This window comes from Amphiura filiformis, chromosome 13 (genome assembly GCF_039555335.1).
Source record: "Amphiura filiformis chromosome 13, Afil_fr2py, whole genome shotgun sequence".
Lineage (NCBI taxonomy): Eukaryota > Metazoa > Echinodermata > Ophiuroidea > Amphilepidida > Amphiuridae > Amphiura > Amphiura filiformis.
Window position 1 is genome coordinate 46,676,287 of NC_092640.1, and position 23,600 is coordinate 46,699,886.

Consider the following 23,600-nt stretch of genomic DNA (forward strand, 5'->3'; position numbering starts at 1 on the left):
CTGCGTAGCCAAAAAACAGGGGTCTTTCTGGGGGAGCATAGCCGTACATGGTAATTTATGTTAAGTGCCCCTCTTGATTTTGGGAATGAGCCCTCATGTTGGCTATATAACCTTATGATTCATGAACTGCTGTGCATTATTTATTGTGATGACTGCATTCCTATTGTACTTCCAGTACTAAATTTCTATTTCTATCAGTTCAATGAGTTGTGAGTTCAATGTATATGTCAATGAAAATTGACTTGATAAACACCTGAGTAAGGCAAAGTAGAGCAGATATAGATCTGAAATCAATGGGTATGGTAGAAAGGTCTACAAAACATCTATACCACAATGCAGTCTGTGAGTTAGTCAATTAATAGTAAATATGTCTACTACAAGTAAATTTTACTAGTAAAATGAGTACCGGGTAATACATAATTAAGCACTCAATTGGGTGATTGTTTTGAACTTCCTTTCACAAAGTCACTCAAATTTATGGAAATTGATTCCTTCCATGTTTTTTTTTTTTTTTTGGCCAAAATGTAACATTTTAGTTTAAAATCCATGTTACATTTTAGAAGTATCAAAAGTTATAGGCAAAATATCTAATTCTCGATCATGAGCGGATACTTTCCGCGTACCATTGTGTTAGCGCACTTTTCATGGAACAACACTATCGCCAGGTAATAGCGGAGAATGACGGCTGACGGTCAATTTCTATTGGGGACTGTTATCCGGAAAATGCAAGCAACCGTGGCCCGGTCGTCACACTTCGTGACTTTGCCGGAGAAAGGTCATATCTCAGGTTATTGCAAGTCTTGTTGGTTGATGATGGCGATCGTAACTTGTTCACTTTTAATGGGAATTTTAACATGTTAATTCTACCTTACTAATGCTGGGCTTTAATACAATCGGCCTACACACACACTCTACACAGCGCTGCAATCACTGAACATGCTGAAACCTTCTCGGCCCTTAGGCCTATTCCTTCAGTGTCCACACGAAAAGAGATTTTTCAGCCATGATTTCTGATTTATTAATAATCTATACCTGAATTTATGCCTCTTTTAACAATGTTTAAAATATTTTTTACTCTGAACGAAAGTTGTACGCCGTATTCGTCAGCTCAGCTCCAACAGCTTATGAAATGGTAAACAAAACAGAACACACGTTGCGATCACGTGACCGTGTCAATTTCCGGTTTCTCTCCTGTAAGCGTAGTCTGTCGGAACGATGTCAGTTTACATTGGCGTTATCCGGATAATTTATGCCATTATCCTACTAAAAGTAGGATAAATTCCCCAGAAAATTCTCGCCGCTATTATCCGGAGAATAGCGGAGGTCTGTTTCTATTGGGCACAGTTAATCTCTTAGCCGTTTTTTTCCCGGATAATGCCCCAATAGAAACACGCTATTAGGTGCTGATATCAACTATATTTGTTCGTTTGTTTCCTTGGTCTTTACCATTATCGGTAACATAATTTTAAAGGAGATGGACATGGAGTGTGGCATCTTTATACTAAATTAGTAAACATGTACACAGCAAATTGTGAAAATAATTCAAAATAAAAGATTAACCCCTTGCAAAGATACCCATCTTGCTACCCAAACAAAGTTGCAAAGCTACCTACATGTATACAGTTTATATTTTTAACGTAGTGAAAATCATTGTGCATTTTGTGGTTTGTAAATCATTTCTTATTCAATTGGAAATCTAATATGTATTTTCTTACTTTTTTATTCTTCAAAAATTACTTATTTTTAGGTTACTTTGCTCCATACACATTGTAGATCTAGCAATTAATTAATGTAACTTTATTCCTAGAAGTAGGCCCCGGCAAAAAACACAATTTTTTGAAGTAAAAAACAAGATCCAAAGTATTGAAAAGTGAGAAAAGCGAGATTTCCCCCGGAAAATGGTACAAGAAGCTTTAAAAACGCCCCGAAAATACGAAAAAAAAATTTAAAAAATAATTCCATAAAAAAGCCCTCTGTTGTTCAGATTCGGTCAATGACAACAGTGAGGATGTGCTTCCTTTACTACCTTGTCGTTTTTTTTTACCTTGAATTATGTTTTATAGTCAAAATATTCCAATAATTCAATAAATATAACGATATTTGGCCTAAACTTGAACTCATTTGCAATGAAATGTCATTTTTATTAAGTAAAGAATGGCTTTTGCACCTAGCAATGCTGTTGAATGCTGTTGAATTCTGCACTCTTTTCCAATGTTGAAGTTCATTTCATGGAATTCAACGAACTTTTATGGCATAAAGGAACATTTTTATAGTAAGTATACTGCTTGGAAACTTTCTTAAAAAGCGAGATAATTGGTTAATAGCGAGAATCACGGCGTGAAAAGCGAGATCTCGTTTTTTGCCGGGCCTTACCTAGAAGTTATTATAGCATTACATGTAGCCAAGTAGTTTTCTATATAATTTACTTATTGTTCCTTTTTTACCTTTTTTTCCAGTTTTAAAATTAACAACTATTTTTTAATTGACTGATAGATGCATCAAGCATGATTGCACTAAGCATGATGGGATTTGTTATCATCTACAATAGTGCCTGGGGCTATCCTAGGCCTCATCTTCCATCTCAGCTGATGATGAAGATGATAGTGCCAGGGAGAATGGGAGGAGGGAGATGCGATTGCTGAATAGTTGGCTAGGATGCACGGACTAGTCGTCAAGTTATTGTGGCATTTACTTCATGCTGGGAACCTATGTCATGCTGTTTCCATGATCCCAATGGTTCAACAGACTTACAGAAAAATATATTCACTCTAAATGAGTCAAAGTTCAAAGTTAAATTTCAAATGCATTATATTTATTTCATTTCCTAGTTAACATTCTAATTATTCTAGCAGGGAAATACATTATTTTATTTTTTAAGAAGCAAATTCCATAAGAAGCATTCAGTGTTGGATTAAGCTTCTTTTTTTTTTTTTTTTATGTGTAGCAAAATTTGCTTTCTCTTGGTACATTCACATACTTTAGTGTGTAAGTCTATGGCTTAAAAATGCTACTCAACTCAAAAATTGTGTAGCAAATTCAGGGACTGTCTTTTGGAATTTGCAGGAGAGCATAATAGCTCTTCTAGAGCCTTCAAGAAGAGCTGTTTAGATTAGAACATTTACAATAAAATGTAAGGAGAGAATGGTCAACTAAGGAAAGCTAAAAATCACTCTCCTATATATGATTTTAAGGAGAGCAGTAGAGAGCGATTGCTCTTGCTCTCCTCAAAAGGTAATCCCTGCAAATTGATAAAATTGTGTACACCAAAACAACATGAATCCTGACAACCGGACTACAACAAAATGGAGAACGGATGTTCAATACACATCATTTCATATTCACTTTGTTATTGACATAAAGTGATTTCACCATTCAGCCCATTCTACGCACATATACATTGAAATCAACGCACACATTTCATACTGCAAGATGCTACTACACATGTAGGTCAATCATACTTGAGGTGAAATCAAGTACCCCAGTAATAGTTCACTACAAACAATTGCTTCCATCTTCATTCTGCATATATATGTCATCTTTGTCGTACATGTCATTGTCAAATTCACCAACGCCATCTTTGTACACTGTACATAATGCATGTAATGTCACTGTCAACTTCAGACAGACCTGGGTTTTATTGATTACCCATCTCTGCTCAATCTGGCCATGTGTACAATCTATTTGTAGTTGGCAGTAACCTCATGTAGCAATACATCCCAAACCTTGGCTCTTGTTGAAGGGAAATTGTGAGGGAAAAACGCCCAAGAGAAAAAGGACCCATATGAATATTGACCCAAGTCTTATTGTCACCCCTGGGTGGGGAAATATTTGTTGTATTCTTTATTTCGTTCTCTTTCATGTGACACCACTCAGGAGGTATGACCTTCTTGGCATTTCGCAATACGTCCATTTTAAAAGACCAAAAGGTTGCTGAGTAAGTAAGTAATGCTGGTTTCATACTTTCCTGCCAGCCGCTATGATGATGATTTTGCTTCACTGCACAATCGCACAAGAAACGTTAGCAGTGACCAGCAAGGGTGAAAATAAGTGGGAGACAGGCCGCGACAAATCTCCTGTCCGATAGCCCGGGGCAATCAAATATTTTGTTGGCAATTAAAACTCTGAAGAGCTATGCCCGATCGGGCAATACTAAAATCATGACGTTACGTGACATATTGGTATTATAGTATAGTTAAGCCAATTATAGAACCTGTTTCCTGCATATATTATGACGTCAATGACGTCGGCTGGCCATGTATTTGCATGTATATATCGAGATTTGAGACGTATTAGTGGTTGACAAAATTTCACATAAAATGCACATTATTTTTTTCAGAAACAAACAGTATTGAATGATATGTTTTATATCAACTTAACTGAGACAGTATCGGATTTCCGTAAGAATGAAACTGCCAAATTCGGCATACATACAAGTTATGCACTGTGGGGAAAGCCCCTGATTGTAAATTGGCATTATAAATCCTCAAAATAAAGGGTGAAAAAGCAAATTTATAAATTTTATAAAGCCATTCAAGGGAATACCGTAAACGTTCGCCTAATGGCGTTAATGGGCTCTCTTGACATAACTGGAATTTTAGACACAAACTAAAAGTGCCCTCCCATAAAAATCTCACCAGCAATTAAGGGATCTGGAATGAGCGTTTCGACAGTATTTTTTGTGGGACATGAGAGAACATCAGACATATTGAATTGCATTCTGGACACGAAGAAGGTCTTTCTGGTATCAAATGATTATCATTTTTGAAATTCACAATATAATACAAATTTTATGACAAATTATCAAAATTTGATATTTTTCATATTTTTATATATATAACAGTCCTCGAAGTAAATTTTATAAACCTAATGACATATTCTTAAAGTGTATGTAGCTGGGAGGAAAAGCCGACGATCAATTGAAAATTTTGACCTTTCATATTGAAGATATCAATTTTTTTCCCAAAAAGACCTAATTTTTTCTGGTGTTTTGGGAAAAATAATCCATATATCTTCAATACGAAAGGTCAAAATTTTCAATTGATCGTCGGCTTTTCATCCCACCTACATACGCTTTAAGTACAAATCATCAGATTTATAAAGTTTACTTCGAGTACTGTTAAATATCAAAAATACCAATTTTTAATCATTTGCCATAAAATGTGTATTACATTGCGAATTTTAAAAAAAATCAAAATTATTTGATATCAGAAGGACATTCTTCGTATTCAGAATGCAATTCGATGTCTGATGTGCTCTAATGTCCGACAAAAAATACTGTCCAAACGTTCATACCCCACCCCTTAAGGGCACATACCCTTAATTCTTGTTGAGATTTTTAGAGGGAGCGTTCTATTTGAACATACCCCAAGGCAAAGGAGCCCAGGGGCGTCATTAGGCGAACGTTTACGGGATGGTAGGATGAATTTGGCATCGTCTGTGCAGGTAATAAATGCTATTTTAGGGTTGTAGAATTTGTCATCGCCGGATATCATGGATGCATGAATAACACATTGACTGCTGAATTCGGAAGCTTTATCAATGTTTTTCCTTTCACTGAGATTGCTTAAATCTTTGCGGGTGCTGCAGATCCTTATGGTAGGATAATCACTAGTCCTTCCCTACTTCTACGAGTATTTGACCCGAGGACCTGTATTAATTTGAGGCCTGCATATTTTAGTTGTTAACATATATTCTTACCTGCCATACACCAATAATTGCATTAGCTATTAGAATCAGCAGAATGACAAAAGGTTCTACAAAGGCAGTCACTTTCTCATCTTCATCCTCCTCAAAGATGGCTAAAATCTGAAAGGAAACACACAAACATCATTAGTTTCATGGCTTTTATGTTGTAACTTGAGGGTTTCGCAGCATTAGACTTTATAGCTTGCTACCAACAGTATAACATTAGGGGTTTTTGGTGGGTTATTAGGAAATGATGTATGCTAACTGTACATGCTATTTTTACACACATTACATATAAAATAACTAAAATTTTTGACCATTTTCGTGTTTTTAACTGGGGGGGCGCCAACAGCCCACTTTTTTTTTTTTTTTTTTTTTTCCAAATGTCAAAAACACATTTGCAACCAAAATATGGGAAGTTTTCAGTAAATAGCCCAACATTTTGTGTATTCTTAGTAGCCCTAATTTAAGGTCATCTAGCATACTCTACATAATTATTTGGATATAATGAACACATATATGGGTAAAGTCAAAAATAATGGCACCGTTTGGTTTTTGATGCCTGCTATGCAAATGAAAAAGACCAGCAAAGAAATTCATCTTTCAAAAAGTGTGTTATGATTTTCTCTTTAACCACAGCAATTTGTAGTGTCATAGCTGTCATGTAAAAAATAATATGCCCAATTTTCTTCCCCATATGGTCAGGAGTGTTACACTTTAGCGTGACAAGAAAAGAGGTACTTGTTTTTTAATCATGCACTGTAAAAAATATACAAGTTGCAAAGTGTTGCATGGGTTTTCATGGCATGTTGTGAAGTGTGTGCAATTATTAAGTACCAAATTCTTTCATATTAGTCGCTTAATAGTCTATTTAGGAACATGTGAAGACTACATGGTGCGAAAAATAAAATATGTTCCAAAAATCACTTCTCGCCAGATTGTGTAGCATTGTAAGGTTGTGATGACAGTAATAATCTGTTTCAGTCTGTTTAAAGTAAAAGCAACATTTGGGCCAAACTTGGAAAAAATTAAACTTGCATGATATCAAAACCGCTTTTTTAGAGCGGGTTGAAAAGAGAAATTCCGTCTCGTCAGGAGTGTTACATCAGAATTCAACTTGATTTTTTTCATACACCAAGTTGGCAATATTCATACATTACTTTTTATTTTATTAGTGCATTGGGATAGGAACTCAAAAACAAGAAAAATATTTGCCATTGCTTGAACATGTTTGCTACAGCTATCTAAATAGTCAATGTCAGGAGTGTTACACAGACATGACAGAATTAAATAATTGGCAATAATTCAATTTTCTGAGAAATAACCAGTCTGTTGGTGTTCTTTTAGCCCTGAAAATATATTCCTGAAGCCAAACTGCTGCAATCATGATGTAAGACCTTCATATTCAAGAAATATGTACATAAAAACATGGTTTTCATAGCTCGACCAAAATGTTCCCCTCCTGACCATCAATTGTAAGTAATATAGGTTCAACAATAAAATTGAACTAATGTAATTCAATTTTTTGCCCCTTTTTGAGATAGCCATAGATAGTGTCACCAAAAAATTACAAAAACTACATTAGAAAATGTGATTTGCAAATTTATATATTTGAGGCTATACAGTTACTGTAGCAAAGTGTCAGGAGTGTTACAAAAACATGCAAGCTGGGCTCGAAAAACAAAAATGAACGTAAATCACCTAAATTCTGTGCCTTTTTTGAGAGGGCCATAGATGTTGTCAACAAAAAATTACAAAGACTGTTTTAGAAAATGTAGTTTATAAAATATTTCAGGCCATACAGGTAGTGTACAGTGTCAGGAGTGTTACACAATAGCACTACTTAGATAGATCCTAACATCAATTTGAAGAACAATGTGATGCTAAAAACTTCAACACAGTTTTTGCACATCATATTGCATGATATAAACTTAAACAGAAAATAATTCAAGATGTTTCTTTTGACAAATAAAAACTTTTGTTCCTGATTTCCACAAATTTTTAGGTGTTTAAATGAAAATTTTAATTTTTTTTTCCAAAACTTTGTTTCAATGTGAAAAATTCTACATGACTATTTTAGTTTATTTTCTAAGTAATTAATTAAAACTCAAAGAATTACAATTTGCATAATTTTGTCAAAATATAACAAGGAATGACATGGGTCTTTTGTGTTATATTTCTGAAGATTTTTGACTACTTTTGCCAATAAACCAGTTGAAAAAATATATTTAGTAATATTACTGAAGTAATTTTTTATTTTTCTTGAATTTAGATATGTTTTGCTTACAATAAGACAACAATTACATTTCTGAACACTGTTTGTAATTTTGACACTTTTGTCACACTTTGGTGCCATTATTTCTGATTATACCCATATGCAAAACAATAGCGCTTCATTCGGAAATAATGGCCTGCCGAAATTTGAGTAAGACCACCTTTTTTGCATTCATGAGTAGCGTCATTACTTTTTTTGCATTTTGTGAGGCTCATATCTTGACTTCGAAAAAAAAAAACTATCCAGCTGAAAATTGCTATAGTCTATGGTACTTTCACTCAAATAAGCAGAATCTTGTTTGAGAGTCAAATTATTTACCTATTTTTCAGAGCTTTCTGGCTTTAGTTAAAGTTTGGCACTTTTTTAATATGTCGAGGAAAAACTCAACTGCACAAAAATGCCTTTAAAATTAGAATGCAATCATATCATCACAATATCACCAACTGGCACCACTTTTCACACTCGGCTACATGCAAGATGTCCATTCCTAATTATTGGGCTAGTTACTATGGAAACCTCTACAACAAAATGCAAGCTAGTAATAAATGTGTACCATAAAAAAGAGTTCTGCCAACAAATTAATTCACAGCATATATCGATTTAACTCGCTACACAAGAACCACTTTTTTTTTATCCAGTCAGAGGTTGATAAATATTTCATTTTTAAGCAGGCATATGTAATTACAATGCACAATTCTATTTATCTAGACCATTTTCAGAGTTGTTTCCTTTTAAAGGAGTATTTTGTGATCCTAGCATCCCCTTTTTATGACATATTTCAGTAGATACTCCGATATCCACGAAAAAAAGCTCATTCCCAAAATTTCAGTTGATTCCGATTTCACGCTTATGCGAGTTCTGCATGATTATGTGTATAACATTACACTGTTCCATAGACAATGTGTTGTAATTTCGTTCTGGATCTTATACAATTTGTTATTAACTTTAAACACTCGAAAATTACATTTAAATAACTCAAAATTGAGTTTAAAAAAAATAAAAATAGAAATAAAATCTTAAAATAAAAAAAAAATGCATTCGTTTTTTAAATTGTCATGAGCTATGAGACATAGCATTATGTTTTAGTTAGCTGTTTAATAAATACCAACACAAAAGGCTTTCCATTCAACATTTCAGATCTGTTCACAAAAAATACCGTTACTTTGCAAAGAATAAGATATGGGCACATTTAAAACATTAATTTTTGTCATGAATTGAGGCATAAGAGAAACAAAAACTATAATATTTTAAACTGGTGGGATGTCATAAATCAGAAATTTGCACATGGTTTTATATTGTCCACCCCATGATTCCTCTAGTCTGAGAGTCAACTTCAGTTAAGAATCATGATTTTTTGGTTGTTTTTATTTTTACAATTACATTAGAATGTTCACACAAGCCATTGTTAAACTGCACTCAGGTATTGCACCGAAAGCAGTTGAACAGCAATCCCATTATGCATATGCATTTAACCCTTTCTCTTAGTATCAAATTGTCATGGCAACCAAATTGCATTGGGTACAATAAGGAAAAGAGGCTCTTGTTTCCCTGCTATAAGCAAGAAAAGATCTATCTGTGCATTTCAAAACACTACTGCATAGTGCATATACTGCAAACAAGATTTATTCTGGTGCACATAAAACAATGACAGCATAAAATATGAAATTGCACAATTTGCGAATTTGCAAGAGATAGCACATGGTGAAAATTGTATTTTTAGCAAGTTAGCAAACACCTTGATATTCACCATCATATTCTTCATTCAACCCATTTCACAAAACATTTTAAAACAAACTAAAATGATTACAATTTATGAATTCATCTCAAATTTCAATCACATCACATGTGCGTTTAAATTTATTCACAATTTCCTCATCAGAGGGAGTGTGATTACCTCTCACAACAGCTCCTTTCTCATCCCAGTAAATTAGTGGTTGTGATTGAACTTGAAGGCTTGTGAATGCCCTGTGTTGCTTCCTTATTTTTAGTATTTCATTATTAACCGTTCACCTTGAAATGTAATATCTGTAATGGTCTTGGTCAATCTGTACATTGTTTTGAAACTTGTATGGATTATTATTTTGATTACATTTGTAAAAGAGTGCATATTTGTCTATCAGTTTCAAACCACACATGATACTTTTTTTTATAAAATGCAAAGTAAATGAATTGATACAAACTCAGAATTGATTTGGGACATTTTAAAATTATTTTTAACATACTGTATGTAAATATTTATAGTGGCGTTGCCGTTAATGTTATATTTTTGCAATATACACATCATATCACAAATGGTAACAAGGCCTGAATAATGTTAATTTCCTGAAAAAATGAGTAAAATATATTTCTCACAATTATATTACACATTGGGAGAGACAAATTTAATTAGGGTAGAGCTCTCAAATTTGGTACATTTGTGTGCTACAGTTAATTTTTTACTACCTCTGTGGTCTGTGCTGTGCGCCCAGCGTACACGAGCGTAAACATAGTGATAATGATAAACAATCACGCTGATTGGCTGATCAAAGGTCTTGACAACAAGATTGCTAACCCATTGGTCATCAGTGCGTAGAAGGGTAGGAAACTTCACCACTTCTACGTGATAACGTGATCGCTGATCACCAGCACGTACCCCAATCACAGAAGCAATAAAAATATGTACTGTAAAGTGATAAAAGCATGAGAGTTTCCACACATGAAATACATGCTTTTATCATGAAGTGCACCATGATTCAGCTTAGCAGCTGTACTAAATCCTCCAAATTACAACATTTTAAATGAGGTGCATTTTCTCTGCTGTCAGTAGCTCTTATTCATTTGTGTATCATCAATGCTGCATCTTGACACTTTCTTTGATCAAATTGCGTTAGCTGCTCTTGTAAATTTATCCCTTATCTTTACAAACCAAAATATTTTGAACATATAAATTATACATTTTCAGTGATAACTAAACAAAATAAACCCTTGACAACCAATGTGCTGGCACATGCACACATTGTGTGAGCAAGCGCTAGTACATGTACTGGTCTCAACATACTGCGCATACCATACAATACATTGCCAGAATTCCATTCTCCTGGCTGGATGGGCTGTCTAGGGTTTGTACTAGCCAGGAACAAACTGCTAACCTGAGTATTGTCTGTACATGACCAGCTACAGCTGTGTTCACTCTGATTGAGAGTTTGCTGTTTTGTAATCTTACCACATGAGGAGGGTGATATATATAATTATGTTAGTGGTGGATATACTCGTATAAAAAAATTAAAAATCAACTTATAAAATAATAAAAAAATATAGTGCCTACATGTACATTAATTAGAAAAAGATACTGTTTTTGTTAACATTCACCTGTACTAGGGATTGCATATCCAGTCATTTCCCATACGGTACCTCTACCGCTGCATTATTTAAACTTTAAAGGTTTGTCTCAAAGCCCTAGCTTGTGCATTAGAAACTGTGTGCACTTTAGGCCAATAAAATAGGGATGTAAGTAGCTGTTGAAAAACAAACACACCTGAAACTGCACTAGCAAACTAACCGCTTGATCGGAGCACTTTTTTAGCGAACGCTAGGGATCGCCGGGGAATAGCAGGCGGTGATGGAAGCGATATCGCCAATTTTGAGGTCGCCATTGGATTAACACATAATCATGAAATCTTCACAAACAATTCTAAATGTGTTATGTGGTGTCAAAGCAAAATTATCTTACTCTTACACCGTCAGGGTTCGACAAAGTACCCCACTGCAAGTATGTTAATTTTCCATTTGTAATTGCTAACCGTGTATTTTGAATGGGGCTGTCAGCCCTGTATCTTCGCCAGCCTCGTACGTCATGTGTTGCGCTTCCTATGCCGCCTGGGGAATAGGTTATGAGGGTATAACCCCCCTATTTTTTTTTGCTCTTTATGATGATCCAATTTAGTATGTTTTCCCGCAAAAAAAAAAATCGGGATTCCGGATCCGGATAGAAAAAAAAACCCAAAAATCTTGCATCCCTGAATAAAAATAGGAAGGTATGTCTATCAAACTCGCACTGGTAAGTATTTAAAAGCGGTTCCAGTGACTATGTGTTGCCTCTTTTTTACAGGTGACCAAAACAAAGGAGGCTAAGTAGGCTAAACACACAGTTAAAAAAAATCCTGTATTTCACATAGCTTATTTAACTAAAAAAATAGAATTTTTTATTCTTGGGTTGCGCAGTAGTAGTGATCATTATATTCACCATATTGGTGGGCCACTTTAATTTGACCATGTTCCCATCCTCACCATCCACCGACTTTGATATAAAATTGGATCGATTGAGCCCATATTTATTGGTCAAGCTATGAGTTTTAAAATATTGGACGAGACGTAGTTGAGTCCCAATATTTTAAAACTCATAGCGAGACCAATAATCCAAATATTTTCACACTTGGATTATTCAAAACATAATAATGAGCCCAATTGCAGCAATTTTAAAATTTTACCCCAGAATTTTGAGACTCCCAAGAGTTAAACATTTCCAGTTACACTTTAAAGAAGGCATCACTTTTGATCAATGTGTGTGCAAACTATGGCTGCAAACAATGATTCAACTATTACTTCAACCGTTTCACAATCAAATCATTCTGTGTAGCTCATGGCTAGAAGCACTACATGTAGGATGTCACGCAGGAGGTACCAGGATCAAGACCTAGAATAGCCATTTCTTTTCACTAGCATTTTCTAGTTTTATGTTTTTAAATTATATTTTATAGTGACATGTATTTTTTGGATTATCTATTCTGTGTTTTTTTAACCACTAATCAGCATTGCCACGGTAGCACAAAAATTTACGAATGAAAAAAAAAACAATGAATTTGATAAACTCAACCTTTTTTCTGGCCACTTTGTCATAGTTTTATTTAAATCCTTGTTCTATCACAACCAACTTTTTCCAATATTAATTTGTTCAAATTGAAATAATTACTTTTAGAAAGGGAGCTCTTCTTTGTGTGCTATGTTCATGGTTCACATGACCGACCCAATGCAGGAAACATGGCATGATAATGGCATGGTTAAGGGCTGGGGTATGAACGCTTTGGACAGTACTTATTGGGGACATTAGAGCACATCAGACATATCGAATTGCATTCTGAATACGAAGAATGTCATTCTGATATCAAATAATTTTCATTTTTGAAATTGCAATGTAATACACATTTTATGGCAAATGATTAAAATTGATATTTTTGACATTTAACAGTACTCAAGTAAACTTTATAAATCTGATAATATGTACTTAAAGTGTATGTGGGTGGGATGAAAAGCCGATCAATTGATAATTGTGACTTTAGTATTGAAGATATGGATTTTTTCCCAAAACACCAACAAAAATTAGGTCTTTTGGAGAAAAAATCCATATCTTCAATATGAAAGGTCAAAATTTTCAATTGATCGTCGGCTTTTCCTCCCAGCTACATACACTTTAAGAATATATAATTAGATTTATAAAATTTACTTCGAGGACTGTTATATATAAAAAATGTGAAAAATGTCAAATTTTAATAATTTGTCATAAAATTTGTATTATATCATATATTTCAAAAATGAAAATTATTTGATATCAGAAAGACATTCTTCAGATTCAGAAAGCAATTGATATGTCTGATGTGCTCTCATGTCCCACAAAAATACTGTCGAACGCTTCAAAACACTCATTCCAGATCCCTTAAATGAGTGACCTAATTAAGATACTTACAAATGACACAACAGCAGCAAGGAGAAGGATTTTGACTAGCAGATCATCAAACTGCTCTAGAACTAGTTGCCACAGGGATTTGCCTGTAGAGAGAATCAACACATACGTTCCACTGTTACAACAAATTCAGTTTACACAAGGCTCCACTACACCAGTGGTTCCCCCACCCAACCAGTGGGTTACTTACAGTGACTATTTGGGGTTTCCCTCGCATTGTGGTGTTAGTAGGCTACTCAGGGATAAAGGGTTGGTTGGACATGTGACACGTTTTTGGCTCATGAGTGAACTCACTTGCAAGAAATGGGGTCAGGTTCCAAAAAAGGCCCTCTATAGCTACATAAATTTAAGGGGCTGTGCAATAGTTATGTGTTCCCAGGGTGGCAAATTCTCAAAATGGTCTGCCAAAAACTGTTTGCCCCCCCTTTTGATGTGCCAAAAAATTATTGCCCCCTCCCCCTTACACATGCAAGACTTGGGGAACCCGAATTTAAAAGCTTAAATCGTCTTATCACACATTATAGCACGAGCTCAGCGAGCAGGAAATGTTGCATATTTGAACATGTTCCTAACATTTTCCTACACCTTCTTAGGGTGTAATATATAAGCGGTGCCCAAAATATCTGTGCACAAATTGCTTAACCCCCTTTGACCTGCCAAAAATTGCTTGACACCCCCCTTTCCACCTGCCAAAAAATCCTTGGCCCCACCCTTTGGCCAGCCAAAAAATCTCCCCCTATAATTCACCAAGTGCTGACCTCCATTGACAAAATTCTTGATGAATTTTCCATTTGACTTGAGTGTTCATTTTAACCTAACACTAATCTTACAAAGCGAAGACACTGTGCATGCACGCAATCACCCTACTCCCCATTCCAGAAAAATACAGCACTAATTTTTTGAGATTAAAAAAATATTATCAACTTCTGCCAAATCAAACACAGCTCAGTCCTAATTATTCATTCAGTTCTAATTGCCAATCAATTTAAATTTCACTATTTGGCCAAATTTGTTAATTAAGAGCCAAAAACATGCATTTTTAGGGTGTTTTTCACATGATGTGACAATAAAGTCTGAAAACTTGTACCAAGTCTAATTTCAATTCATGCATTCTAATTTTTGGAAAAAGGCATGTTTCATTCTTATAACCAATCATTTCATTAGAGTAACACCAAAAAAGTGAAAATTAAAAGCCAAATACTAGTAGCAGCATACTCGAGATTTTGAATGCTTTTGATTTTTGTGACTCAGTTGTCAGAAAACATATTGAAAATGCATGTTTTTGGCTTTTTTTTCAAGAAATTAGTAAAACAGTTCTTTTTCTATTATCTACAGTTACATGTAGTACTAAATGAATGATTAGGATTGAGCTATGTTTCATTTGGCAGAATTAATTTTTGTGACTCTTATTTTCAAGAAATTAGTAAAATAAACTTTTTCTATGTCTACAGTTACATGTAGTACTAAATGAATGATTAGTATTGAGCTATGTTTCATTTGGCAGAACTTAATATTTTTTTAATCCCAACTTGTCATAACACACACAGGGGGAAGCAATTTTCTTCGGAATGGAGGTCATGAATAAACTGTGGGAGTGATAACATTTTTATACCCAAAATAGGAGGGTCATAATTTTTTTACATCAAAAATAGGGATGGTTATACAATTAAGGGCTATGTTTCATTGGCAGAACTTAATATGTTTTTAATCCCAAAAAATTAGTGCTGTATTTTTCTGAAATGGGGAGTAAACTTGTCATAACACACACAGGGGAAGCAATTTTCTTCGAATGGGGGTCATGAATAAACTGTGGGAGTGATAACATTTTTACACCCAAAATAGGAGGGTCATAATTTTTTTACATCAAAAATAGGGATGGTTATACAATTAAGGGCTTGTGACCATTTTAATTTTCAGATGCATATTTCTTACACTTTCCATCAAAAATTTTGCATAATATTTAGTTCCAATTAAAATGTTTGCGCTCCACACACACACATTCTTTACACTCAATATATCAAAAACTTTGCACACTCCGTGCACCTTCCATCAACCAAGCGCACACATTTCTTGACCTTTCAGAACAATTTCTTTCAGGTTTGTGTGCGGACTGCGGAAAGGGGTCCAGTCACCGACATATTCATGACCCCCCTTACAAAGAAAATTACAGCCCACTTAGGTATAAAGTTGCACCCCCTAACAAATATAACTATTGTTTTTAAAGATACTCACCTTCCTCCGCTGGTAGTTCTGCAATGAAACAGAAAAGAGATAAAATAAGTTGCGATAAGTAGGATTTCAACACAAAAGTATTTGACCCCAAATAAAAGATCTAAAAAATACAAATGCTTGCTTATATGCAGTACCATGACATGACAAGCTATTTATTTTTTTCCATGTAATACTGTATAGGTAAAATTGTGGTTTGTTTTTTTGTGTGTTTTGTTGTTTCATTAATTCATTTTTAATGATAGCATAATAGTGTGGTTAAAAGACATCACTACATACAATCGTAGATTGATCTCTTCGAAAATACAATGACTACCAATATATATTTTTGTAGTATTGTAGAGTGGGAAATCCTTTCTTAAATTAAGATTAAAATTATAGCACATTGGTGCCAAGTAAGATATGTATATTATAGGGGCAAGGACTACAACTACTGTACTGAAAATGCAGCAACTCAAAGCAAGTAGTTATTGATTTATTAATCCAATATTTATTTTCGCTCATTTTTTACTGTAACTCCACAACTGTTGTCTGTGCTGAAATAAAAATTTCCAGTGCAGTAGTTGTAGTCCTTGCCCCTATAATATACATATCTTACTAGTCCCCAATGCGCTCTAATTTTTGAGAAAAATTCAAAAATAGGCACAAAATTGGGCAGGGGTGTAGTACCCCCTTCCCTAAATAATACAGAAATCGCAGATATGCAGATTGCAGTTGTTGCACAGAGGTATATTCTCTTTCACTTTAATTTTGTAGTGTACATGTAGTAGGTCAAGTATGCAATAATATATTATTCATTTGTAATCTAGTGTCCAAATTAATAACCACAAAGGTTACACCCACCATTAACAAGTTTATGGATCACTGACCAAGATCCATCATTATACAAATGCCTGGATGAGCACACACATTCATCCCAAATATGTTTTTATTTAGGGGTACTACACCCCTGTGGTAATTTAGACTATTTTTGCATTTTTCTCAAAAATAATAACACACTGGTAACAAAGTTATGTATATTATTGGGGCAAGGAATCAATTACTACACTGAAATTTCAGTGACTCAAGACAAGCGGTTCGGTATATACATGTATGATAGGAAACGAGGTACATTCTAGTGGTACCTCTTTTCTTATCATAAATGACAAACCGCTTATCATAGGTCACTGGAATTCCAGTGTAGTAACTGGATTCCTTGCCCCTATAATATACGTAACTTTTGTTACCACTGTGTTATTAGTTTTTGAGAAAAATGCAAAAATAGACACAAATTTATCGAGGGGTGTAGTACCCCCTTAACCCGGTTTTGACTGGCGAAAGTCTCAATTGATTTCACTCAAGTTGAAATCGCCAGATTCATAGAACAGGTTCACTCAAAATTGATCATAAATTTTTACAAAAAGTTGTAACTCCAAAAAATTGAATTTGATTTTCAAATCATCATTTATAATTATTAACAAGTTTAATGTAAGATATGTATATTATAGGGGCAAGGACTACAACTACTGCACTGAAAATTCAGCAACTCAAGGCAAGTAGTTATTGATTTATTGATCAAATATTGATTTCCCCTCATTTTTGACTAACTCCACAACTGTTGTCTGTGCTGAAATAACATTTCCAGTGCAGTAGTTGTAGTCCTTGCCCCTATAATATACATATCTTACTTGTCACCAATGCGCTATAATTTTTGAGAAGAATGCAAAAATAGGCACAAAATTGGACAGGGGTGTAGTACCCCCTTAACTCAAATTAATTTTTATTGCTATATAAATCCTTGGTTCTAATTTCAAACACAATTTAGATGGGAAGTAATTAAACCCATTTCATCAGAGAAGTCAAAAAGCAAACACCATTCTTCCTTGGGGCAATGAGGTAACATCACACACACATGACTCCAAATTTATTTGAGTGATTAACCAGGGATTAACATGATTAAAGTAAAATCAATTCAAATTATTCTCAATACAATGCAATGTACATACATCTATAGCAGTGTTGTAGTCAAGACCTCTATGTCCGAGACCGAGACCGAGACCAAGACCTGCCCGTCCGAGATCGAGACCGCGACCGAGACCAAACCTTCCGAGACCAAGACCACCCCTTCCGAGACCGAGACCTCTAAGTTCCGAGACCAAGACCGAGACCGAGACCTTGGTTTAATCCCCTGGGATACTCAAGTTTGGTTTGGGCAGGGGTGTGCTGCTGAGAATTTGAAAGGGAACTCATTATTGTACCAACTGTTTTTTGGACCTGCAGTTAACACTTTTTGTCTTTATTTTTTTTCCAAATTTTGGGAAAATTTCAAAAATGTTGGCGATAGTGGAGGCAAAATTAGGCCAGTGTGTGCAGGGTCAGAAACACCAGTGCGCGAAGCGCACAAAATTGAGCGATTTTACCATATTTGGGCACAAAACACACTTGTTTTCGTGCTGAAAAGAAGATGCACACTACACAGGGCAACTATTTCTATTTGTTCATCTATTTTGCTTTTGTGGAGAATGTTCCCCTTGCAAAAGTTAAGTGGGATCCTCGCTTCCACCACCTGCCCACCTATGTTTAATCATGAACTGAAATTGGAAGCTCACATCCGAACAAGCTCACTTATGATTCATTTATACTTTTTATAACTTTATAAAATGATTTTTATATCTTTATTCTTAACAATTTCTTCAACATTCATTGAAATTTAGGGTAAGGAATAAATAATGAACAACAACAGAAAATCATATCTTTTTCTTCAGGTCTCGACAGGTCTCGAACAAAAAAACGTTCGAGACCGAGACTTTTGAGGTCCGAGACCGAGATCTTTTGAGTTCCGAGACCGAGACCTTGATATCCGAGACCGAGACACTACAAAAAAGGTCTCGAGATGGTCTCGAGACCGAGACCTGGTCTCGAGACCTACAACACTGATCTATAGTGATGAGGTAACAGGATAACTACCATACACTGTGTTCCTGGTATTGGACAAACCCTTGTAACAATGAGGGATTATGTTTTGTCTCGCCTTTGTATCAGTTACACAATCCACTTCAAAATGAATACCATAGCAATTCAAGACCAGCTAGTTTCGTCAATTCAATTTTATTCATAATACAACAGATATATTGAAAAGGAATACATTTAAGGCCAGACAGGAGGGTTGAGAAGGTACATGACCAGGCTCAAACATCTGCAGGCATATTAAACAACAGCACAATACAACATAAATGCAGGATATAAAGGAATACATCAATAATATTATAAATTAGAAATAATATTGCATAAAAAAGTTGACAGGGACCCGTCCCGAAACAATTGCACTAAAACGATAAAATATGGTCTAAAAGACGGCATTTTGATTTAAATCGACCAGTCATGGACTCGTATTTTGAGTAAAAACCTCTGCAAATATTGCACTTCAAAAACAAATACAAAATTTGAGGACTAATTTGAGATCTTCAGGCCACTATTTGCATGATTTGTATGGAGCACTGTCTTGTTTCTTGATTTGTTTTATGCTGGTTGGAATAAGTGCTTGTTTTGTACTTTTTTGGTACCCCCTGTACTTTGGGAGGAATAAGTACCGTACTGATGCGAGTATAGTTCCACCTTCGAGTAAAGTCCCACCCCAAATTTTTTTTTTTTTTTTGTAAGTTATTTATTTTTTCGGCTTTGGAGTGTCCCAGGACCTAGACCTAAATGCTAGGATCATTCATGGTTGACCTACATGAATACAAATTATCAATTTTCATATTAAAAATACAAAACATCTTGAATTTTTTTTTTTTTTTTTTTTAAAGTCAACCATGAATGATCCTAGCATTTAGGTCTAGGTCCAGGGACACTTTTTTTTTTAAATTCGAGTATAGTCCCACCCCCCAATTTTGGGACTATACTCGCGTCAGTACGGTACTCGTTTTATACCTTGATTTGCCACTTGTATTGCCAGGATAATAAAGCTCAGGTCAGGGTTGCTGATTTTTGATTCAGTAATGATCTCCTTCACTTGTGTACTTGCGTAATATTTGTTTGTGTGTATTGTATACCATGACTGCTAACATTAGACACAGTTTTAACCACCGTTTATCAGTGGGAGCTGGTAGCCTAATGGATTTAAGGCGTCCGTCTAGAGATCGGAAGGTCGGGGGTTCGATTCCCATGCCGGCATATTCCCTTGCTTTTTTCAAGTTGGGTTGTGTGCCGGTCAGGATTTGTGTTTATCTGTTGTCATGTTTAATTGTAACACTTTGGGTTGGTAAACTGTTCATTCTTTCCATTTTTTTTTTAATTCATGTCTTCAAATGAAAAAAAAAGAATTTTGCTGCAAATTGGGATGGGAATTTACAGTCGGTCTCTCAGACACACACATGTCAAAATCACATTTCTTCATATTCATGATATTCAAGGATATTTATGATCCCTTTCAATCTGCAGATTAAAAAGTATTTCAACAAATCTGCCTCCAGAAGACATGATGCAAGCACAAAAGAAATTCCCAATTGAAGTATTATATTGATTGACTCATTTGCAAAAGTTGTACTTATATTCCATGCATCATGATCATTATACGTCGAACAACTGAATACAAGCACAACGTGTGGACCAATATATTTTTGTAAACATTTTAGCAAAAAAAAAACCATTTTAGCCTATAACAAAATGTATATTTTCGTACAATTGTACAACTATTGAAGTTTGTAAGTTTGTGACTTTGTATGTTATGTGCAATAGATATTACAAGAAGCTTAAATTGGCACGCTTTCCTGCAATTTGTCTGTCGCTTGCGAAAGTTATTTGGAGTTCAGGGCACGTCACACCGAGTCGTAGTTCCAGTAACTGTAACTTACTCGTCGTGGATGTCATTATGTTTATGATAAAGACTGAAGTCTTGCTGGCAGGACTAACCGAGTCGGTGTGACGTGACCTCGCTGGGCATACATGATCATGTCTTCTGGATGCAGATTTGAACTAAAAACCTTTCGTGAAATCGCCCTTAGGCTATGGCAGTAATGAACCTGTTATGCACCCTTTCACCAGTCCATGCCGTCCCTTGATCAAATAGAATTTTCTTTCGTTAGCCATGTCTGTAGACGAGCACGTAGCAGGCCCAAAAATTACCACTGAACGTTAAAATTCTATGAACATAGTATCAGGAAGTGTGATGATGACATGACTGGCATTGATTCCATCATCATTCCATGTCATGCATGGACAGGACTGTTACATCACTACTATCACTAAAACTAACTATAGTATAGTATAAATCAAGGACAACCTGTGCAAGTAGTGAGGTACAACAGACATGACAGTTAACAGTGTCAGTATGTTTCTGACTTGGCACCAGTACTTAATGACTTACAACATATACAAATTATACAATTATTAACACAAAAACACACTGTCATCATCACGCATGGACGTGACGCCATCACCGGCGTGACCTGTTAAAAACGCCGGCCACTGGCCGCGCCCACACATTGTCACACGCCGCAAAATACTAAACAGCTGACTGCGGCATACTTAGTCTTAGCAATAATATTAATATTTTCACATGTTCTTTCACAATCATGACATAACATAGCTTACCATTGGGTCCGTATTTGTCTTGGGCATCTTTCACCTGCCCCGTAGAGAGACCCACTGATTCTTTCACATCAAAATGCTGGAAAGTTTCCGCATAGCTTTTAGTCCATGCAAGCTCCATGTTTTTACCGTACGCAGCTAAGACACGCGTAAATCAAGTCAATGAAAATGCTACGTAATTATTTTGTGTATCTTCGGCCTGGAAATATCCAGTCGGCCCTGTTTTCAGTCGCAAATCTCTGTTCCTATCACGATCATAAACCTCTAGAAAGCACAGAGATATGGTGTAATCTCCCGTGTTTGAAATACTGTGTTACAATGAGAATCCTATGCAGAAATGGGTGAAATTCTGCAGAATTCTTCCCCTACTCTCGCGACTGTGTACAGGTTCACATAGGCTCACCAACAGGATGCAACACACGGCTCACTCATGCGTATCTTATATTAGCATCGAATGTGGACTTTTCTTATTGGACAATACATATCATGTGATCGATAAATGGCTACGTCGACCAATCAAAAATCTCGACACTGGGAAAGTCCTCTGACGTCAATGGAGATTCCTTACATACGTGTAGGTGCACATGGCCTTTCCCGTGTGTTTACTGTCTGAGTTCCCCACCGTGCGACCTCTTCATTTGCATAGTGCAGCCAGGACTGCGTGCAGCAAAATATTATGGACAAAGTCAAGGCTCAATGAAGTTCATTTTTTTTTTATTAATTAAGATTCGCTGTAATAATTAACATAAGAAGATAATACTAGTAACTGAATATGGACAGATTTCATTTTTCTTTAGGCCGTGTAAAATTATTTTTTTGGTTCTCGTTTTTATGAATTGATGAGGAGGGAGTTTTTTTGTTTTGTTTTTTGTGAATTGATGCAGGAGGGAGGTGTTTTATTGTTATTATTATTATTATTGTTTTATTTTATTTTATTTTATTTTATTTTATTTTATTTTATTTTATTTTATTTTATTTTATTTTATTTTATTTTATTTTATTTTATTTTATTTTATTTTATTTTATTTTATTTTATTTTATTTTATTTTATTTTATTTTAATTTTGTAAAATTAGTATTGTCAGTAATTTTCGGTCTTTTCCAAAAGTGCTCGTGGAAAGGAGGAGCCCCTCCCCCTTTTTTTGTGAGATTCTGAGGGATACTCTCTAGAGTACCACAAAAAGTCTTGGAAGTGATCCATATTCTCTAGTAAACTTATTTATATGTATACAGTTTTCCTAAAGTATTCCAAAGTCTTAAAAAATCTGACAAATCCCAGAAACCGGAAACTTAACTTAACTTTACTTTACTTTACTTTACTTTACTTTACTAGGCTTTACTTTACTTTACTTTACTTTACTTTACTTTACTTATCACTGGCACCGTCTCACTTCACTCTTCACTTCACTTCACTTCACTTTACTGACCCCCCCAGCTAGCATGTTTTGCTATCCGATTCTTCTTCTTTCTGGCAAACTAACCATTTTTTGACTAGCTCAGACATACTTTGACCGATTTTGATATAAAATTGGATAGATTCAGCCCAAATTTATTGGTCGAGCTATGAGTTGCAAAAATATTGGGCGAGACGCAGTCGAGCCTATACCACTCTCAGAAAAAAAAGGTGCTATTTAGAACCTTTTTTTGTCCTCTATGTAGAACCCTAAGCAGTAATAAGGTTCTAAAAAGAACCTTAAAAGGTTCTATAAAGAACCTTAAAGATTTAAGTAGGCCTGGGGACATTCTAATTCATTCATTCAGGGACTCAGCACAAAGTTACGAAAAGTAAAATGTAGTGTTAACCCATTTTGGTACTAAAAAATCATTTTCTTGGATAAAAAAACATTTTTTCTGTTCTACTAAGAACCCTTTGACGGTTCTTTCTTTAAGATTCCTTAAAGGTTCTTCAAGCTTAAGGTTCTACAAAGAACCTTTTTCTTGGCTACAGAACCTTTTTTGGTTCTACAAAGAACCCCATTGGGTTTCAGTTGGGTTCTTTGTAGAACCAAAAAAGGTTGTGTAGCCAAGAAAAAGGTTCTTGTAGAACCTTAAGTTTGAAGAACCTTTAAAGAATCTTAAAGAAAGAACCTCAAAGGGTTCTTAGTAGAACAGAAAACTGAAAGGTTTT

At 35.1% G+C, this 23,600-nt stretch overlaps 1 protein-coding gene across 1 annotated transcript in view; it reads right to left on the reverse strand.

Moving 5' to 3' along the window:
• The window catches only part of LOC140168433 (calcium-transporting ATPase sarcoplasmic/endoplasmic reticulum type-like), a 123,205-nt gene extending 101,304 nt beyond the window's left edge, over positions 1-21,901 (reverse strand). The window contains 4 exon segments of the mRNA XM_072191825.1: positions 5,698-5,805; positions 13,680-13,762; positions 15,909-15,926; positions 21,477-21,901. Of these exon segments, the coding sequence (XP_072047926.1) occupies positions 5,698-5,805; positions 13,680-13,762; positions 15,909-15,926; positions 21,477-21,594 (327 nt within the window). The 5' untranslated portion in view covers positions 21,595-21,901.
• Between the last annotated feature and the right edge of the window lie 1,699 nt (positions 21,902-23,600).